Genomic DNA, 20,146 nt, shown 5'->3' with positions numbered 1-20,146 from the left:
ACTAGTTACAAGGAGTTACCTTTGGGCAATACTATCCTGAACGCCATGGATGACTTAAACTTCCAAACACCTTTGCCCACTCAAATTTACGCCTGGCCGCATCTCGTGAACCGCGGATCCCTGGTGCTGGTCAATCCCTCCGGAACGGGTCGCTCTTGGAGCTATCTTCCTGTGATTTGCTCTTCAGTTTTGAGCTCCTTTGAAAATGTAACTTCAAACCTCGATACTCGGATTGCACCGGGTCCACTGGCCATACTGATAGTGGATTCTGTAGAGAACGCCAAGAAGTTGGCTTCCCATTGCGAATTCCTAATGAAAGATTTTAATACCCAAAATCTTAAGGTGGTCAATACACATGCTCATTCCATGATGGATGTGTACATGATGCTACTCAATTCGTGCGGTGTTTTAGTGACAACATTGGCGCACTTAAACAATATATTGTCCAACGAATTGCCATTAGTAAATCCAACTAGATTAGAGTTCATAATCTTCGATGATTACGATCGCAAGCGACTGGATAACGCGGAACTCCTGAAGGAAGTGTTTCAGAAAGTTAATAGCATCGGTGGCCTATCAAAGCAGTTAGTTCTCGTAGCTCAACAATGGCACTCCGAGAGATTTCAGAAGCTTTTAAATCGTACAACGAAGCCATTGATACTATTTGGGGACTTCTTAGAGGCCGCCCTTTACGGAGGTCTCAAATTTAATGTAACTCTTCGCAGTTCCGCTTTGAAGGCACGGCAGCTTCTCGATATCCTGGCAGAACAGGATGGTTCGAAAAAGCGCACATTGATCTACTGCAAAAATCAGATGGAGCTGGAAGAACTAAGTGCGATCTTAATAGAAGCCGGACTTCAATGTGTGGATATTTCAAAAGCACAAAATCAGGTACAAAATCAATACAGAACATATTGGCTAAAATATTAATCCAAAAATTCGACCAAACTCTTTCAGAGCCCTAATCGGTTGATGCTTGTCGACGATAGCCAGGTCCGGAAACAGTTGCCAGTGAGAAACATTCAGCTGCTTATCCATTTTAGTCTCCCGGAATCGTGGTTAAGATTTTCGAGGCGATTCCACACAATGGCAGACAACATCCGGAATTTATTCACAAAGCCAATTGGAAGAGGGCAAGATTTAATTACTTACATATTGATGGATGAGAATAACGCCAAGGAATGGCCTCGTATCATGAAGTTCTTGCAGGATCACGGTTTGACCACCCAGTCTATGCCCGACAGTGAGCAGCAATTGGATAACACTCTTCCCTACTGCCCATACAAACTGAGTAATGGTAATTGCAATCGAAACCAGTGCAACAAGCGCCATCACTTTCTTAAGACTGATCTTCCGAAGATTGGAAATCCTCTCCTCCAACCGGGTACCCTGATTCGTTGCAAGTTCCTCAAAGCCTATGACCCCGCTCATATGGCTGTCATGCCCATGAAGTATAAGTCCAAAGACTCAACCATTTGGATCGATGTGCCTTATCCTTCATATCCATCGACATTAGTCTTCAAGATGAGCTTCGGTGTGCCACGAAAGGTACACAACCCGTGCAAAATAAACGATGTGTGCTTTGTGCAACATAAGGAACTTTTAAGCCGGGTTAGGATTGTTGACAATCCTGCCAGACCTCAAGTCACTGTTCAGTTGATGGATTATGGAACTGAGCTACTGCAGGTCAAGGCCAGTCAGCTGCTGGAGTGTCCGGAGCAGTTTAGAGACCTGCAACAACTGGCTATGGATATTCGTTTGTCGGGATTGGCTGGATCAGGACAAGGTGGGATGTGGTCAACGGATTCCATTCAATGGGTGCAGGACAGGTTTGCTGACATCAACGAAGAGATCATGCAAATAACCGTCGATTTTGGAGTTCTGGATGTGGCCTACGTCAAGGAAATAGCTTTGATAGAGGAGTGCCCAACAATGCTGACGAGTGTCTACAAAACGTTTTTGCGCAAGGAACTGCTCCGACAAGGATTCGCCAAAATTGACAGCACAAGCATCCTAGAGCTCCGAGCAATCCATGAACAATGGAAACAAGAAATGGAAGAACTAAGAGCCAACAAAGAAAACATTGTATGTAGCTCAACTGATTTGGATAATCGTGACAGCAAAATAACTTCTCTGCAAAACAAACAAGCGACGTGTTCTTCGGGAAAAGAAGAAGACCTCAATCCGGTTGAAACTCCCTTAATAATAGCATCACCCAATAGCAATGAAACTCTGGAGGAAAGAAAGCACGTGTCAGATAAAGTTCAAAATAAAATTGACGAATTAAATGATTTTAACAAATCCGTGGAGATAGAACACGTCCAAGACGCTTCACCACTAGACAGTTCCACTGCCTTAATAAACACTTTGATTCACGAGCTTAACACTAAAAGTCCGACAAAGAAAAAGAATACACAAGAATTCATAAAAAACATAGTACATGAAGATGAGACTCAGTCAATCCATCATGAAATATCCTCCTCTACCAATTCTTTAAAACAAGATAAAACGATAGTGGTTGGTCCCCAAGATCCTCCAAAGGAACTTTTTCTACAGTACCTAAACTGCGCAACAAAATCTAGGGAATCAGTATATCCTATGGTTAAATGGCACCAGACACTAACCCATATCGAACTTGTTGTTGAACAACAGATGTTGGAGTATAAGCTTGGTCTAGATGGAAATACATTAGAATACAAGGTTAATGAGACGACACCTCCACAACGATTTATCCTAAATCTGCTGGGAGAGGTGAGGATCGACTCGGTGAAGCAACACGGTTATTACCTACATATCAAATTGACCAAGGTGGGTCTACTCTTCCACTGGCCAACTCTTCTCAACTCGCTCTATGTTCAAAAACATGCTCACTGGCTGATCTACGATTCGGAGCGTTCCCATGGACCTCCACCATCATTTGGTTTGGTCCTTTGGGAAGGGTACTTGACGCACAAGAAAACAAAGAGCTACTCCGATTCTGAGAGCAGTGAGTTCAGTTCCACCCCAGAGGACTTCATCGAGCCAGGGGTGGAATACTGCGAAATGGACTCGAACCTATATGAAGATTAACAGCATTTTAGGGTTGTCAATTACTTTGCTTTCTAAGTTCACTTTAAAAACCAAACTAAATTTCTCTACGAGTTAAGTTTCAGTTACTATTTGAGTTTGTATTGTCAATTTGATCTTAGGTAAACCCAGGAATGGGTTATGTAGGTAAATTAAGGAACCCAATGTTATAAGTGATAATTTAAATTCTGTGCCGATAGGTTTTGAGATAAATTAAAATTCATACAACAAAATATTATGTTTATTTTTTGAATGAGTTTATAATTTTAGAATTTAGACAGTGACCCGATCCATTTATTATATTTCCTATATTCTATGGGATATTTTCTTCGTAAGTGTAGTCAACACTGAAACTAGACGTCAAAACACAACACTGGATTTTTTGCCCACGGTGCTATCTTCATGTAGATTATTTATTTTTTTCTTTTTGTTTTGAACGAAGGATGTCGGCACGCAAGGAGAAACGAGACATACATTACTGGCGAAAACAGGCAGCCACCTTGCCGGATTTTGTGCCGCCGTGGAAGCGGGAACAGGATTTGCAGCAGCTGCAACATCGAGCCTCGATCCTGTGGTCGCCGCAACTGCAGGACCAAGATGACAAGGCTGTTCGCGAATACCTTGACTATGCGGCCAGTCTCTATGATATCGAGGAGGAGCAGGCGCTGTTCATCCTGCGGCGTCACGGATACGACCTGCCCCTGGCACATCGACGTCTGGAGAAGACTGAGACAGCTCGAGGATGTCGCTACCATCGCTGGAAGGCCGAGGATCTCATCCGTCTTACCAAGGCCTTCGAGCAATACGGCACCGACTTCGCAAAGGTACGAAAGGAGCTACCCCACTTTCCTCTGGCCGAGCTTCGACTGTACTTCTCCTTCATGTCCTCGGCGTTGGAGACAGATGACCAACAGGCCATCCATAGATGATGCTTTGAATCGGCATTCGTGAATTAATCCCACATGGACTGTATCTTCCAAGCGCATGGTTATTTGGATTATGATAGTATTCAAGCTATTCATTGACCAACGATTGATATTAATCACTATCTATTCAACGTAAAATGCTTTAAGTGTTATTTGTATTTTTCTAAAAATTCACGTGTTCAAAAAAACCACACAAAATAATAGGTATTTAAATGTATTCAAGGTCATATTGAAATAAGACTATCAACTTCATAAAAAAGGCCTTGAATAGTAGGTAGGATTCTCAGTATTCATAATTAAATGATAATATAACAATTATATCAACTGTTGATGCCAACCAAAAACGCATATTTAGTTGACAAATGAAAAGAAAGCATGTTGTGTAAATACTTTTGACCACCTCTGTATAATAAAATATACACATTTTACAGTTTTTTGGTAAAATAATATAAGAACGTAACTCTTTCTTTGTTTGGATGAACTTGTCTTTATTTTGATACACAATATATTTGCGCTGTTCTCTTAGGCTCTAACAACTATTAGCAAACGGGTTTATCACTAAGAAAATACAACTATTTTAATAAGTAAGCATATACATATATTTGTATCGACTTCCGATCCTAGGGTTGTAAGATTTACATGAATAGCTTACGTCTATATGGACTATATACAAATTAAAATCGAAAAGTAAACGAAAATCTTTGAATGTCCGCGGAAAATGGGAAGAGTACATATACATATATGTATGAACTTTGAAATATAACGTACAAAATGCTTTAGGTAAGTTCAGTCTAGTTTTGCATTTACAAGAAACATGAATAACCAAATGATTTGCCAAAACAAATAAGAGTTGCAACAAAAGGCTGTTTTAAAAAAAGGTAAGTTTCTTTTGACAAAATTAATATTGGAAGAGTTGAACAAAACTTAAGGGAAGTAGCTTAGTTAAATGCACCTGTCTTTCAGTCTAGATCATCTAGATCACTCGTTTAGTCTAGCCTTCGGTGAATGATAACCCTTATTAGTTCCTTAAGCGTACATGATCTTTGCTAGATCGCATCGTCGTTGTCTGCTGCTAGGTGTGAGTTCCTCGTCGCGTTGACTCTCAATTAATACAATGTGGCTATGCTGCGTCTATCTAAACTAGGACTATGCTAGACTATATGGGGCTGAGACTTGTGTACATTTCCTTTGGATGCGATGCCCGAATGCTACTACGTACGACTACGACTAAAACAAACTGCTCTGCTTGGCTAGGCTGCAGCGGTGCAGGGTCATGGTGCCTCCGGGCTGGAGGGCGAGGGCGTGGATCCCTGGCGGCGGCGTTGTCACCGGACCCCATGACAGCCGCTTTCAGTTGGGCCTCAGCGGCAGCATTCCATAATGTTGCTGCTGTTGTTGCATCATCATCTGTTGCTGCTGCTGCTGCTGTTGTTGCTGCTGCTGCTGCTGTTGTTGTTGCTGCTGTTGGGCTGTCACCGCTGATCCTTGCGAGGTTGTGTAGGTCACGGCGCACGCTGCCGGCTGGGATACCACAACTGGAGCACTAACTTTTCGCTCCGACTGCGTGCGAATGGGTTGCGGGTGGGCTGCATTCGGCTGTGGGGGCGGGGCATACATCAGCATGGGCGGTGGCGGAGGTGATGGCTCCACGCTGGGATGACGAGCTGGCGGCGTGACAGCCGAGCCGTGATATGAGCCATAGGAGCTGTCGTCCGACTGCGCCGACTGTCCGCGATTCCTTGGTCCCGTCACGCCGTACATTTGCTGCGGGTCACGTCGGTCATACTTGTGATTTCCGTCCATCGGCGTCGGATTTGTGCGTGTGCCGTAGACTGGCTGGAAGCCCTGCGGCTGCTGCTGAGGATCGGACATCATCTGTGGCGGAGGCTGCATCTGTTGCTGCTGCACTCCCATGTTGGGCTGTTGTTGCTGAAGCTGCTGCTGCTGCTGCTGTTGTTGTTGCTGCTGGATTGGCTGCTGCTGTCCGCGCATGGAGCCCCTCATTCCGTAGATGCTCTCGCTGCGCTGCTGCATCTGATTCTGGACATTTTGGTTCTGTAAATGGGAAGATTGAGGTGCGGGTGCCACTTGTTGCTGTTGCTGTTGTTGCTGTTGCTGCTGCTGCTGGGTGCGCATGGGATAAAGACTCTGGGCGGGCACCAGAGGACCTGGACGCGGCACAATGTCTCGATTGATGGCCGTGTTGCTCTTGGCGTACACAGATTGCGAGCGATTCAGGTTGCTTCTGGTCAGAGTGGGCGAACGGCAGTACAGTGAGCGGGTTCCACCGTACAGAGGTTCCTGCTGCTGATCGTACTTCGAGGAGAGCGGCGGAGCAGTGTACAGATTCTGGCAGTAATTGCCCTGACCGGCATTGGCCACTACGCCCGGCATCTGGCCCATGTTGGCAGCTTGGTGCTGACCATTTCCGGCCGCCTGTCCTCCGCCATTGCCATTGGACTGGCCACGCGGGTAGGTGCCCTGCGACTGCTGATACTTGTTGGGCTTCTCCATATCCATGTCGTAGTTCAGTTCGTCCTCCGAGTGAATCGAACTGGAATCGTTGTCGATGCTGCCCTTGTTGTGGCGCAGGTTGCGGTTGCGCGAGTTGAAGATGTACTCGTACACCAGGCCAGAGGCCATGCCGCCCACCAGTGGTCCGAACCAGTACACCCAATGGCTGTCCCATTTGTTAAGCACAAACGAAGGACCCAGGGAGCGGGCTGGATTCAGGTACGGCATCTGCAAGGAGAAGAGGGAGGAGGAAGGATTTGGTTAGACATCTGCCAAGCAAGGAAAGTACTTCACGGCCTGCACAAGTCAGCCAGTCAATGTCGTTTGTGTCAACTTCTAGCTGGGAATATTCTTCATCAAAGGATACTTGTGAAAGAAGTTGGCAAACAAAGCGGGGAGTAAACTGTTTAAACAATTTGAAGAGTTTAAGAAGTTCGCAGCAGTTTCTAAGTCGAAGAGTTAAGTATGAAATAACTTAATTTAAATGATCCTTGAGGAGTTCAAAGGAATTTAAAGTGGGCATTGTATAGCATACTCGTGGAACCCTAAGGACATTAAACTCCGCTTTATCCATGATTTTCCTTAATCGTAATTCAATCCTGCGTCGATATTAACTTGACTTTAATCGGTTCCCCATTCGAAAACTTGGCCGTGTGATGGCATCCTCTTTGGATGTCGCCATCGTCTGTCTGTCCGTCCGTTATGCCAGCAATGCAGCTCCGTCCACGGAGTTCCTTTGCTAAATTAATTATCTCCTGCAACCCAGCAGCTCGACCTTCCAGCGTCCCACGATTGTGGGATAGTCTCTACCTGAGTTTACCCAGTTGATACCAGCTCGTCCGTTGTCATGCTGCGATTTTGCACCAACATCAAAATGACAGCGTCACAGTCGGCAGGTGCGTTTCAGTTGTTTGTTTTCGGCTCGTTTTCGGTTTTGGCGGGTTCTGGTTTTCATTTAGCTGATTTCTGATTTCTGACCGGCATTCCTGGGTTGCGAGATTGGAGTTGGGGAGAGGGGGGAAGTCAACTTACCGACACAAAGCAGCAGGCGCTGTAAGCACATCCAATCGAGGCGGCCGAATTGCCCATGAACTTCTTCATGGGATCCGTGGATACGAAATAGCACAGAACCACCAGAAAGGTGAGGATGAATTCCACACCGAATCTTTCCCAGGCGGCCAGAGCAGCGCTATGTGAGATGGCGGCCTGCAGATTCCCCTGGTAACCAGGCACAGTTACGCTGTAAAATAAATGAAAGGAAAGGAGTTATAAGTATATAGTATATAGAGTATATAAATATTTATAGTTGCAAGTTGCTTGTACAAAAACCGCACCATTTCGATATCGGAGCACAAAGTTTTCGTAGCTAAACGCCGATGACAATTTGTTTAATTTATTATTTATCGTCCTGACAGTTCGGCAATCAACCCTCCAAACCATCCACACCCCGCCAAAGTCAATTCCATTAATCTGCGCTACCCGGCAACTGCCTCAACATCATTTAGCTTGTCAAAGTTTCAATTACCAAAGTTGTTGAGCACCTTTTGGGCCAGATGAGTTTGAATCCTTGCGATTTGAAACTGCCGGATAATTTGTTTCCCGAATGCAGATGCAAAGTTCCTCGAGGGCACCATATATTATGGCTTTCCAGAAGTTGATTGTTGTCACAGGAATCTCCGTGAGATAACATTTTGCAATGCGGAGCAGAGTGGGTATTTATATAGACATACCGCAATCCTTTACCACACCGAATCCGCCCACTTTGAAAATCCGGAAATAAGTGCTTTCGGAATGCACTTAAAAGTACTTCAGCAAATAGGAAATTGCTGCAAGTTCCGGCTGCACTGCGGATTGAGGTGAGTTGTGGTGGGCGTAAGGTTCACCAGCTCTGTGGCAGCAACGGATTAGTAGGACTTAATCCTCGACTGCCTTACGAAATTCCTGGGCACAGTTGCTCCCAAGTCTTGATTAAAATTTGATCGCTTCGAAACGATATGTTCGGTTGGTTTGGAATAGAAAGTGACCCTTGTTTGCTCATAAATCCATAGAGTGCTAATTTCACATGGCACGAGTGGCCAACAGGCACTCATCCACGGGGATAAACAAACACTCAGCTGTTAGCGCTGGGGAGGAAGCAACTAAGTAGCCGGAAATGGCAGAATGTTGGGCGGCTTTCAGCTGCTCTTCCTGCGCAAATTGTTTGCGGAATACAAAAAAAAAGTGCCAAAAGAAACAAGTGGCAGCCGAACTGCAAACTTGAACTGTGAACCGGAATCGTTATCCTCATCCCTATCCCCAAGCGAAGTCGACTCATTGCCCATTTTCTCGCACTGGTGGCCACCGCGTATCCGGGTGAAAGGCGAATTGCGGATTGCGAACTGCAAACTGTGAGCTGCGGATTGCCATGTGCCATTTGCAATGCTCCTGGTTTGGTTGCGTTTGCTTTTCGGTCTTTTTGGCTTGTGGCTGGCTTCCAAGCTCATTGGGTTGCCAGGGACTGGGAATGGAGCACTTGAATTCCCGATGCGACCGCCAAATGAAGTTACTACATGTAGTAGCTTCGCACTTGTCTTAAATCTAAGTTAACTAGAGACTCTTCATGCTTTAGATGTATTTTTAGAACCACTGAAATTAAACAATAATCAGAACTCATCATACCTATAACTTTCGATTTGTAGAAACAATGAGGATTGATCCTGCTTCCTTGAGTTCATCCCATATAAAAAGTTCATTTTAAATGCACTACTTTTGACCCCGCTTTCCAGGTGTTTTTTCTGAATGCCGGCAACATAACTCTATAACTGGACCACCTGTGCAGCATTGTTGATGAGGATGGTGGTGAGGATGCGGGGGCCACCAAGTGCAGGCAACCGGAAACACTGGCAGGATGCTATTTCCAAGCCAAGTGCGATAAGCCTGCCGTAGTAGTGAGTAGTAGCAAATAAAGAAAGGGGAACGGAATCCACTGGCAAACGGATTTAGTAATTGAATTGCCCATGTGACACGAATTGATTACGATTTCGATTTCTAAAAACCATCCCTTCAACGGCAGGAAGTGCATTTCCATGCTAGATGCAAATCGACGAGGCACACAAGAAGAATAGAAAGTTAGGGTTTCTGATTTTGCCTTGAGAAAATAAAAAAATCTTATTCAGATATTATTATAGAATATAAATCAGCCATCATAAATGTAATGTGATTAATCCTAGAGCGACTTTAAATAATATGATGGCAAATCATTGACCCTAAGTAATGACCATTGATTTTCTCTCAGTGCAGGTACAGATCTCACTCTCTTTTTTTGTTGAGTTGTCCAGTTCGCTTTGTTGCAGTTAGCTGCTTGAAATTTAAATTTGTTCGTTTTGAAATCCTGTTCTCCGTTCCATTCGTCGTGCATCCTCGGCAACAGTAATTTTCTGTTTTCGGGCAGCAGGTGTTCACCGATCACTTTTTTTTTCCAGCTGCTCCTCGAATGACCAACCAGATCGCAGAAGCGGACACGTGTTTGATTTCAAGTTTCCGCACCACGCATCCTGCGCAGGCGCAGTAGCCTGGAGTAGCCGGCAGTGCCAGGAGAACCTGGGCACAAAGGCCCATCCGAAAGGGAAATGTTAATTATGTTCTTCTGCTTTCTGGTTTCTTTGCATTGCTTGGCTGCCCCGCTGCCTTTGGCGGCGGCCTCTACCTGATTTTTATCTTTCCACATTTTCAAAGGCTACTCGCATTTTTGGAACGTGCTCGGCGTGCGTTCTTCGTACCACCAAAAAAAGGCCATAATAATAATAATAATATGAATTGAGAACGGGAAGAAATCATTGAAATTCGAGGAGCAGCTAAAGACTATTCAAATATTCCTGAGCCGGATATCGATACTCAGGTTCGTTTCCCCCGCCCCCGCATATTACCCATTCCAAGTACACAAATGTTTCTTCAATCGCTCTTTGTTTAACATAAGATAATGAAGTTCATACTCGGTTTTAGCTCTGTGGTACTTTTTTTTAGCCACTTGGCCACATGTGGCATTTGCATCGCAATTAGGGTAAGTGCCAAGTGACATGTGACAGCGGAAAAGTGGAGAAGCCAGTGGAGGAGCAGCTGAAGTGGCAGGTCCTTGGAGAGTGGGTGTCTTGCCCCTAGATTTTTTAAAAATGCTCTTTGTCACACATTGTTGGCAGCGAGGGAACTAATCGTTTTCCTGCATTCCAAACATTCTACATAGAATCTTTTATCTTTACTATATAAGCTATAAATCCCTTGCTAATCCCAACTAAAGTTGCTTATTATATGGTTATGTGTAAGGGTTACTGGCTCAAAGCTTAAGAAAATCATGGATAAATTAAGTTTAACACCCTTCATAAAATCACGACGATTTCGGAGAAATCGCCAGGCGCAGCTATAACCTACATATATATGCTATATGGGCTGAATCTAAACCAATTAATCAGCACACACAGGCAGCTGTGGGGAAGGAGCTGAGCGGTTCCCCCAATCTCCTTTTTTTTAGGTAAACATATGTTCCAACTAAAACACTCGATGAACTCGTTGGACCCTAAGAAATCCATATCGGAGGAGTAGAAAGAAAGAAAAAAAACCCCGAACCTGATCGCAGCAGCTGAAACATGTTTCTCCTCGTCCCTTTCTCCGCCTCCTGATTCTTGGATCGGATCTGTAGAAAGTAAAGATGCCAACGCACTTAAAAAGAGGCTTCTCTTCGAGGGTCGAAACAGATGTCGAGCAGACAATCGGGAAGAGGCATTAACATTAACATTGCTGCCAAAAGGAGTTCAACGCACAACAAAAAACTGGAGCGACATTTGAAAAATGGTGCGCATGCGCAGATATATATACATATATACTCCTCTTTCCCGTTTCGTTCGTCCTTCGTCCTGCGATTTTTGGTTACACAAAGGAAAAACCGTGACAGGCAGACAGATTTTTGGCTAGCTGGTGTGCGTGTAGATCCTTGGCCTAGAGGGTCCTTTATCTAGGCATCACAAAGAAATTTCATTTTCGAAGCGGGAAATCACTACGCAAACATCTGAGCATAGGGGCAGATGTTTCTTCGCCAGATAGAGAATCCTAGCCTACCTGCGTCCTTTTTCCTGCAGGTGATTGTGCATATGCATGTGTATGTGTGTGTTCGTCCTAGGTTACCTGCACATTTCTTTTGTAGGATTCCCCATTTCTACGCATTTCACGCTTCCTGTCGTGAGTCCTTGTTGTACAGTCATCGCCCAAAAGTGCGTTTCATCTGTCTCTATCCGATTTATCCTAGTATCCCTCTGTCCTCTCTCCCCGTGCCTGTCCCACAATCTTTTGATTTACGACTAGGTTCTTTGGACAGCCTGTTGGATTTAATTTGAGACTCTTCAGTTTGCTTTTGGGCAATTCCACACGCAGGATGCACGATGTCCTTCGCATAATGCAGCAATTGCTGTGGTCAGGCGTGCAAATATACACAGATTTAAATACACTCTTGCACACCGAAAATTTAAAATGAATTCCTGTTCAATTGAGTTTGGCGTGCTGTATGCGACAACATAAGGCTTTTAATGCGGGGATTTGATGTGCATAATAGATAGCCTCGACTATCAATGGCTTTGCTCAATCAATTGGTTAAATTATTCATGTGAGGCTTTTCAAAAGGATATCGCTTTAAACTCCATTTATTGGGCAATGTTTATTTATGATTTTGGCTTACTTGTTTTCAAACCAATGATTTGTCTACTTAAGATATGTGTAACTTAATAAATACGAAAAAACTTACCCATAAAGCAGAGCAGCTCCGGCGATTCCTCCGCCACATTGTGCGGTTATGTACATGGCAGCCCGGATCGGAGATATGGATCGCACTACGCATAGAGCCAGGGTTACGGCGGGATTGATGTGGGCGCCTATGAAGGGGAAAGCATATCTTTAGATACTGACGTCAATCTCTGGTGGTGGCCACCCAAAGGGGAGCAACATTTAATATCAATTTGACACTTCTTCGGAAGGCATTTCGTATAGAACAACATCATAACTTAATGCACAACCAATTGGCTGTGAAAAGGCGGGGAATTGCAAGCCAACACAAAATGGGGGAGTTGCAGGAAAATCAAGAACACATGTTTCAAGACGCTTTTCACGATGGGGTCCCAACTACATTACTTTGGTCTTTGGTCTGTTTTCATTCTCTTTTTCTTTTTTTACTTGTAAAGACATTTAATTGCCTTGAATGTCAACGCAAATGAACAAATACATAAATACCAGAATAAATGCAAGGGAATAAGGGAAAAAGAAAGAAGTGGTGGAACTTGGCCCGGGGGCGATAAGATTCCAAGGAGCTGGAGTAGGTGGAGCCGCACCGAGTGCATTGCCTTCTCGAAAGTATAGCAAACAAAAAAAAAGGGGGTTCCGTGTGCTGGCTGGTTATGGTCATGGGGCTCCCTTGAAAACGGCAGTTTCCCACGCAATTCCAATGGGCAACCCGAAAAGAGACACTTGTCGCCCCATTCTGTTGATGTTTTTGCGCTTGTTTATTGTCTCCTTCGACTTACCCGAGATGTGGAGGAAGCACTGCGTCAGTGTAGCCATCGCCAGGCCGGAGGCCAGAGCCGTGGCCAAAAGCACGGACGACACACTGGCCCCCACTCCGACGCCAGCGGCGGCACCGCAGACGATGAACACGTACATGAAGGAGGCCAGACACTCGCTGATGATGGATCTGGAATGGAAGAGGAATGGAAGAAGGCGAACGAGCCCGGGGTTAGCATGGTTCCGCAACTGGGTTTGGTTTGCATGTGGCTCCACCGACTGCATGTGGAATGTGTACAGTACAGTGAATATTGGTTGCATAAACATATATTTCAGCGCTTAAGTATAGTAAGGCTAAGCGTGTTGAGCCAAAGGATTCATACTGAAATCAAATGAAATCCGTTTCAAAGTTTTTGTCGTGCAGCCCTAGACTTTTCCAAGTTAGCTGGTATCTACTGTACGGCACAAATCAAGTTGCACACAAAGCTCTTTTTTGTTGCCCTCAAGTCGTGGAGTGACAATTAAGCAGGGGGCGGGTGGGCAGGCTGAGGAGGAGCTGGAGGGACTGCGAGTGGGTTCTGGAGCGGATGGGGGAGCTCTAGGGGAAGCGTTCTGATGAGCAGCTGCAATGCTGCCGAATTCAGTTGATTCACATTAAGCTAAAAAGCGCAGAGTCCGCTGCACGATAACGAAAATGCAAACAAATCGAGGGCTTTATGAATTTCCATAAAATCATGTATTCAGCTGTTTAATTTGGCAGCGGCACTTCACTTTAATTGGAACTAAATATGTATCTCAACTTCTGCCTAAGTTCTCTGCTCCCCACTAAGTTCAAGTTTTTCATTTTAAATGGTCAGTCGGAGGACTTGAGACAAAAGGGTCCCGCAGTTTAGCCGGAATTTAAGCGCTCGACATGCTGCTGGCTAAGATTTAATTACTCCATCAGCTCGTGATGAAATGTTTGTTATTTGCCAGTTCCCTGAGCAAAAGGTCCTTGTATGGGCCACAAAGTGCTCGAAACTTTGGCCGTGTTTAGTTTGGCGATTATCTTGATGATGTGCGTCTGGAGAACACTTGGATTTCAATTACTTAGCGTTCAGACAAAGCCAGCTGACATCCAACAATTGCCATCTAAAGTTGAGCAAATTGAAAGCAAGTGCAGATAATGACTACAAAAACAAAAGGTTCGAAGATGATATACACGCGAAAAAAACCCCGCCATTTAGATTGAAGATTTAGTTTAGATTAAAAAGGGTTAGTTAATATGCATACGAGATACAATCATGTTTTACCCTCTCTAATTGTAAGTATTTGATCATACACAACAGATTGTGGTTTTATTTAAAATCTTAAAAAAATCTTAGTAAAAATGACATTTTTCCCAAATCATTACTCTAATTTTCTGCACAAAAATTATCAGTTTTTTTATCAGAACATTTAAAATAGTTGTCTGAATATTGAATGTTATACCTCGTTAAACTCGCAATTAAATTCCTAATCGAACTGTATTTAAAAACGACAATTCAATTTTTTTGCCATTTTTTTTCAAATTTTGATGATGTTACCCCTTACAAAAAATGTGAAAATTCACCCAAAAATTAATTTTCCTAAATCCTTCAAAAAGTGATAGGGTTCGATAGCTCTGGTAAATAGCTGCTCAAAACAGTTATTCTTTCATCAATATGAGAAGTTTTAGCGAAGTTATGACAAAAATGCCGCTTGTAAATATCAAGTTTTTGGCAAAAGACGTTTTTCCGAATTTCAGTCATTAAATAACATAGTTAATCCCGTATATCTATATAAGTATTTGTCCTAGGGCAGGCTTGACTTACCTCCAAAACTCCAGCGTGCGAATCTCAGCCTGCATGCTCCGCTTGGGAGCCTGCAGGGTGCTGGACAGGCGATTGTTGACCCCGTGGCCACCGCCGTGCGAGTCCTTACGCATCGCCTCCAGGCGCTCGAATAGCGTCACGATGTGGTAGTCTATGTTGTGCTCCAGGGGCACGGTGTGCAGACTTTCGTCGGCCATGTCGGACTCAAAGCACGATTTGTTTATGTCTACTAATTAAGTAGTTGAATTGAGCGAAACACGCGACAAGAGGCGGCGAAGCTGGCGAATTGTTGGCTGGTCGATTGGCTTCACTTAGACACACATTTCGCACACTGCAAATTGCACTCAATTTATGTCAATTGACGAGTTTCTGAACTTTCGACCGATCCGTTGTGATTCGCCTTCTACTTTGACTTTGACTTCGAACCGAAAACACGTCCGTATTCAAGCGCGAGTGGTGAGCGAATAACCGAGTCGAGTCAGAGTCAGGTTGCTTCTGCTCGCCGACATCGACGTCCACGGCCCTCAGGAACAAGTTGAAGTTGCAACACAACTCACCACCAACACCACCACCACTATCGCTCGGCGGCGGCAGCGAAACAGCTGCCCACTCCACCGACGCAGTGGTGGATAAGCAACCCCTGCACTGAGAAATAAATAAGGTGCATTTGTCACGCAGCAAACGATGGAAATCTGCAAGCAAAAACAACGTTTTAATATCATTATCTTTCCTATATATATTTTGAACGATATACTTATATAAACGTATAAGTAATTTCCAACAACTTATACTTACTTATATAAATAATTTTTTAGTTGCACACTTCTAAGTAAAAGCCACATTTTATACATTAAATAACCTCATAAGATAATATTTAATATCAAATATATTGATTTCACAGTTTCCAAAATATGCTCAGTGCATTGGAACGGAATGGAAACGAAACAGAGGTCCTGTCAACCTGTTGGTTTTACCGCCATACATGAGTAATGCCTCGTACTCACCACCCATTCGGCAGCATAATCATAATCATAAGTTGCTAAGTTAATTGCGCAGCACTGATCAATAACACAGATTCCAGATTCCCGGGACCCAAAGATGATGATGATGATGATGGTTGCGACGATGAGAATGAGGATGATGATGATGATGATGGGGAACACAGGCAGCTGGGCCTGGGAGCAGCTTTCATTGAAAGCATTTCCCTTTTTCGACACATTAATGAAATGTAAAATAATCTGCCCGAATGGGCAAAAACTTTCATTAGATGAGTTGGGCATGCCACTTTTGTGGTTAACTCGGTGTATTAAAATAAAACTGATTTCGATCCCAGGACCATCACACTGGAATTCGCCAAGGGAAAATTATAGTTATGATATAGTTGCTATAATAGTTAGTATATATAAAATTATACATATTTTATTCCCGAACATATCGATAATAAGATAATAAATTAAAACACATCCATTATAGATTACAAGATGAAGCCTTTTTGTGATTTAATATGTATGTATGTATGACATTAAATTCTTTATGTAGAGATTTAAGTACTTTAAGATTGACCATTTTCTTGAGTGCACTTTCGGGCCAGAAACTCCAAAGGGAGATGCCGAAAAAGGGGCCATTCTCACCGGTTCACATTTTCCGCATCACTAAAAACTATAATTATGAGCCCTAACCACTTGATACCCTTACCTGTCAATTGTCAAGCTGTCCTCGTGTGAGTCGAGTGATTCTTCAAGCCCAATGAGCTGTGAAAGTTAAGAAATTAGGTTCGCCACTCCGTGGACGAAGTGAAATCAATCACGCAGACTTCTTTGCCCGGCCACAAGAAAAGAGGGACTCGAAGAAAGCGAGGAGGCCTCAGAAATTTCGTCACTGTTGCGATTTTGTACATTATTTTTTTTCCGACAAACTTCGGAAAAAAAAGGGGCGGAGGAAGGCAGGGGGCCGTCGGAAGGACGTTGCCATATATGGCACGTTGGAGCACCATGATGATGACGATGATGATAATGGGGATGATGATGCGGAGGAGACGCCGAAGGAGACGAGACGACAAAAGGCTCTGGCTCTGGGACCTCTGAGCGTGGGAATTATTTTGCACACACTCTCTGTGTGTGTGTCTGACTTTTTGTTTTTCACTTTTTATTTCGTATTTTTCGCTTGTTTTTACGTCGAGGTCGCACGGGGTCGTTCCTTTGGCCGGTCGAAGGTAAGGTAATAATAAGATGTTTTGTTTCAATCACATCGTCGTCATCATCATCATCATCATCACCATAATCATCGTCGCCGGTCTTTCTGCTCGTGTGCATGCAAGATCCCCTTCCTGCAGCCATGGAGGTAGTTCAAGTTAGTTTCTTAGTTATTGATTTTATCAATATTACACTTTTTAAGTCATTCTTTGATATGATATCAAAGATTTAAGAAGGAAATTAAAAGTGATTGTACCTATGGAGAAGAAGTAAAGATTTTAAATAGATTACTGAGAAGGTAAGAGCTGTTAAGAATTACCCGTAGAAAACAATTTTAAACACATTCACTAAAAATTTAATACTTCACAATTGATAATAATATTGATAAGACCCCCCTCTGGATACATCCATGTCCGTACTTATCGTGGGAGAAAGACAACGAGAGTAACCGAATACGCTCATCTCATTTTGGAGATATGCTGTCGTTTTACTCTTTTTGTGGGAGAGCAGAAAAGAATTGGAGATGAAGCTCTTATCCTTTTCATTCTTTTCCTTTGGTTACATTAAGCTGAGCTTGATAATGCGCCGCATTTAATATACCCATTACTACTCAAGTTCTGAAGTATTCTCTATTCGTAACTTTGTAGCTTCTAACTGTGTAACCAATATATGGACAAATGTTAAAAATGATTCAAATTTCGAAAAAATTAAACAAGTTTATTTACTGTATGTACCATATTTTCACGAATTTAGTACGGATGCCTTTCATTCGAAAATATACCCATAAGCATGCTTTTTACCCTTTTTGTAATTGTTTTTGCTTACACAGCTACAAATGACTGAGAGATAAGATTACAATATAAAAAGAAAAGGATATTTAAATGAAAGAATTTATTCAAACCCTGAAATAAAAAAACATTATTTACCTTCAAATTTCAAATGAAATAAAGTTCAATTTACTAAAGTAACCACATTATCTTCATCCTTATTGCTTGCAGTGTAATGACCACGTCGTGGGTGCAAGACAGGATGCCACGGAACCTTCGGGAATTCTCCATAGTGCAGGTTGCCGCAGTTGCAAATGGATGTGGTGATGGTGTCACGATGCCTCGCCTGCTGGGGCCGAAAAAAAAAGGGAAAGGGGCCTGGGAAAAGCCGCCTGCTCTTCGGTAAGCTGTCGATGGGGCAATCAGAATGCTGAATTCCCCGGGGAGGATGCCCTGATATCATTATTAGAGATATGCGAGTCGAACCGATGAACTGTTGATCGTGTTCGCCATATGAGGAGCTGATTTATGGCTGCTCAGCCACTTCTTTGGCTGCAAAACGAAGCCGTGACTTATGAGTGAATAAAGCGTGAGTATCTGTCCAGACTTCTGACCCCTCAAGCTCCTCATCCTGCCATTGGTGTCCGACGACAGGTAACCGGCCTTGCCCAGACGGATCGCCAATTCTGCGGGTTATTTTACCAAATCTTAACAAGGTCAACGGATTTGTGTGGTTTCCATGCTCTGTGGGAAAAGATCACTGGCTGCGAAGAGGAGGCGTTATGCAAGAAATCGGAGGCGTAGCATACCAAATAGAACCGATTTTGGGAGGACATATGAATGTGGAAAGAAACAACTTAGCACAATCCTTAAGAGTTTTAAATAAACAAATCCTCCCGGCTCATGGTTGATTGATTTGGAGTATGAAATACAAAGTACTCCATTATCCTTCGAATATCACAAAACCTACATGACTAGACAGCTTTGTTCGTGCCCTTAAACCCTTTGACCTGCCACAATGAAAAACACTAAAATCTAATTCACATGATGCTGTGAACATCAGCATATGCAAATCCGGCGAAAAACACGATTTCTGGGTTTTACTGAGGCGCAAAAAAAATGTTCGGAATCCGGAGGACATACAGCCGGTGCTCGACACGTGCCCCACTTGCAACCCTTTCACATTGTCGACCGACGCACTAATGATGCGGCATTATTTTGCATATGGACAGAGGAACATGTAGCTCGTCGTAGTTCAGTCCATGGAATAGAAGGGTTAAGGTCGCAAAGTGTCCCCTAATGAACTGAAACATGCGCGACTGTTACAGTTACGATAATTTATGCAAGTTAATAATTACAGTTATCGATTTGATTTTGAAGATCGCAAGCGACCGTTTATTGCAATTTATCATTTGAAACTAAATCTAGCGTACAAAATGTTTCCCTAAGTCCCTAGCAATCAAGTGAAGTCGTCGGCAGCGGCGCAGCAGGCGTCGGCCGCGGCGCAGCGCAGAAGTGTCGATGTCGCGCTTAACCGTTCGTTGGCGTTGATGGCAGCGGAGACTATGTGGAACCACAAGATGTTAGAGAATCAATTGCAGGGCAATAACTCCTCCCCTCTTAATTGACGCTTGTCCTCGAGCGGTCATCATAAGGATGGGATGTTTTTGAGTCGCATCGTTGGTGGGGTGATTCGTGGTAGTTTGGGCACAGCATTAATGGTTTGAATGCCAGGTGTTTATTGTTGCGTGCGTTCGAGGTTTGTGCAACTCGGATGTGTTCTGCATTGACAACTTGATTGCTTCTATTAAAATTCTGGTTTTTACTAAATTACTAATGAATTTATATCTACATATTTTTAGACCATTGGAACCTTTGCAGAAGGCATTGATTCCGTACATTTCGTCTTTAATTGGTAAATTTTATTATTATTCAAATTAAATTATTATTTATTTATTATTATTAGTTTCCTTTACTGATCATGTTTTAAAATATAAGAAATAAGGAATTAACTGATTCAATATGGAGATTTCAATGGCATTCAAATTGTAGTTCCGTTGTGTAAAGCGAGAACGTGTGAAAGTTTTAACATTTATTTGACCGTCAAGGCAGAAATCGGTATATTGTTTTCAAGTAGGCTACTGGTCTCATTCAATTTAAACTCGCTCCGCAGAAACGCATTCACAACGCAATCTCTTCTTTCACGAGCCCAATCTAATTCTGCAAACCTATGGCCAACTCGTCTGTCAAAGTCGAATCGTTTCAAATTTAATTCTCGTGGTTACGTTAATCAGTATGTTTAATGTTTCTATGTTCTACTTGTCTATCGATGT

General features: G+C 43.3%; 3 protein-coding genes and 1 long non-coding RNA gene across 9 annotated transcripts in view, besides 1 other annotated feature; 3 read left to right on the top strand and 1 right to left on the bottom strand.

The window, feature by feature from the left end:
- Positions 1-3,295, top strand: part of SoYb (Sister of Yb) — a 6,031-nt gene extending 2,736 nt beyond the window's left edge. For both annotated transcript variants that reach the window (NM_001259030.2, NM_135491.5), the window contains exons 5-6: positions 1-891; positions 958-3,295. The exon at positions 1-891 is cut by the window's left edge and continues 1,433 nt beyond it. In NM_001259030.2, the coding sequence (NP_001245959.1) occupies positions 1-891; positions 958-3,069 (3,003 nt within the window). In that variant the 3' untranslated portion in view covers positions 3,070-3,295. The remainder of the gene's footprint in view (positions 892-957) is intronic.
- CG31875 (uncharacterized protein) overlaps positions 1-4,440 on the top strand; it is a 7,176-nt gene extending 2,736 nt beyond the window's left edge. For 3 of the 4 annotated variants that reach the window (NM_001201836.2, NM_001259029.2, NM_001201837.2), the window contains one exon: positions 3,509-4,440. In NM_001201836.2, the coding sequence (NP_001188765.1) occupies positions 3,510-3,995 (486 nt within the window). In that variant the 5' untranslated portion in view covers position 3,509 and the 3' untranslated portion in view covers positions 3,996-4,440. Of the gene's footprint in view, positions 1-3,428 lie in introns of those variants that run through there. The other variant, NM_164884.1, reaches the window with a different exon arrangement.
- Positions 4,441-4,462: 22 nt separating this feature from the next.
- On the bottom strand, positions 4,463-15,356 carry bib (big brain). Of its 2 annotated transcripts, none has more exons than NM_057489.5 (5): positions 14,855-15,356; positions 13,046-13,212; positions 12,274-12,400; positions 7,539-7,746; positions 4,463-6,734 (listed from the first exon to the last, which is right to left on the bottom strand). In NM_057489.5, the coding sequence occupies exons 1-5, from the start codon at positions 15,049-15,051 to the stop codon at positions 5,343-5,345; spliced, it is 2,091 nt and encodes a 696-aa protein (NP_476837.1). In that variant the 5' UTR covers positions 15,052-15,356; the 3' UTR covers positions 4,463-5,342. Both variants share the same exon structure in this region, with proteins under 2 accessions (NP_476837.1, NP_001260313.1).
- lncRNA:CR13130 (long non-coding RNA:CR13130) lies at positions 15,258-16,330 on the top strand. Its single transcript, NR_124168.1, has 2 exons — positions 15,258-15,515; positions 15,756-16,330. It is a non-coding gene; the product is annotated as a long non-coding RNA:CR13130 (long non-coding RNA).
- A 2,828-nt stretch (positions 16,331-19,158) lies between these two features.
- Positions 19,159-20,146: part of a mobile genetic element that runs on past the window's edge.

This window comes from Drosophila melanogaster, chromosome 2L, assembly GCF_000001215.4.
Source record: "Drosophila melanogaster chromosome 2L".
NCBI lineage: Eukaryota > Metazoa > Arthropoda > Insecta > Diptera > Drosophilidae > Drosophila > Drosophila melanogaster.
This window is presented reverse-complemented; position numbering and strand designations above follow the sequence as displayed.

Bases quoted from the DNA above. Each gene is read 5' to 3' on its own strand.
- bib (NM_057489.5), bottom strand. From the start codon at position 15,051: ATGGCCGACGAAAGTCTGCACACCGTGCCCCTGGAGCACAACATAGAC. The intron at 12,401-13,045 runs GTAAGTCGAAGG...TCCCCTTCATAG, and splicing joins GTGCTTCCTCCACATCTCGG to GCGCCCACATCAATCCCGCC. The intron at 6,735-7,538 runs GTAAGTTGACTT...TTCTCCTTGCAG, and splicing joins GCGCCTGCTGCTTTGTGTCG to ATGCCGTACCTGAATCCAGC.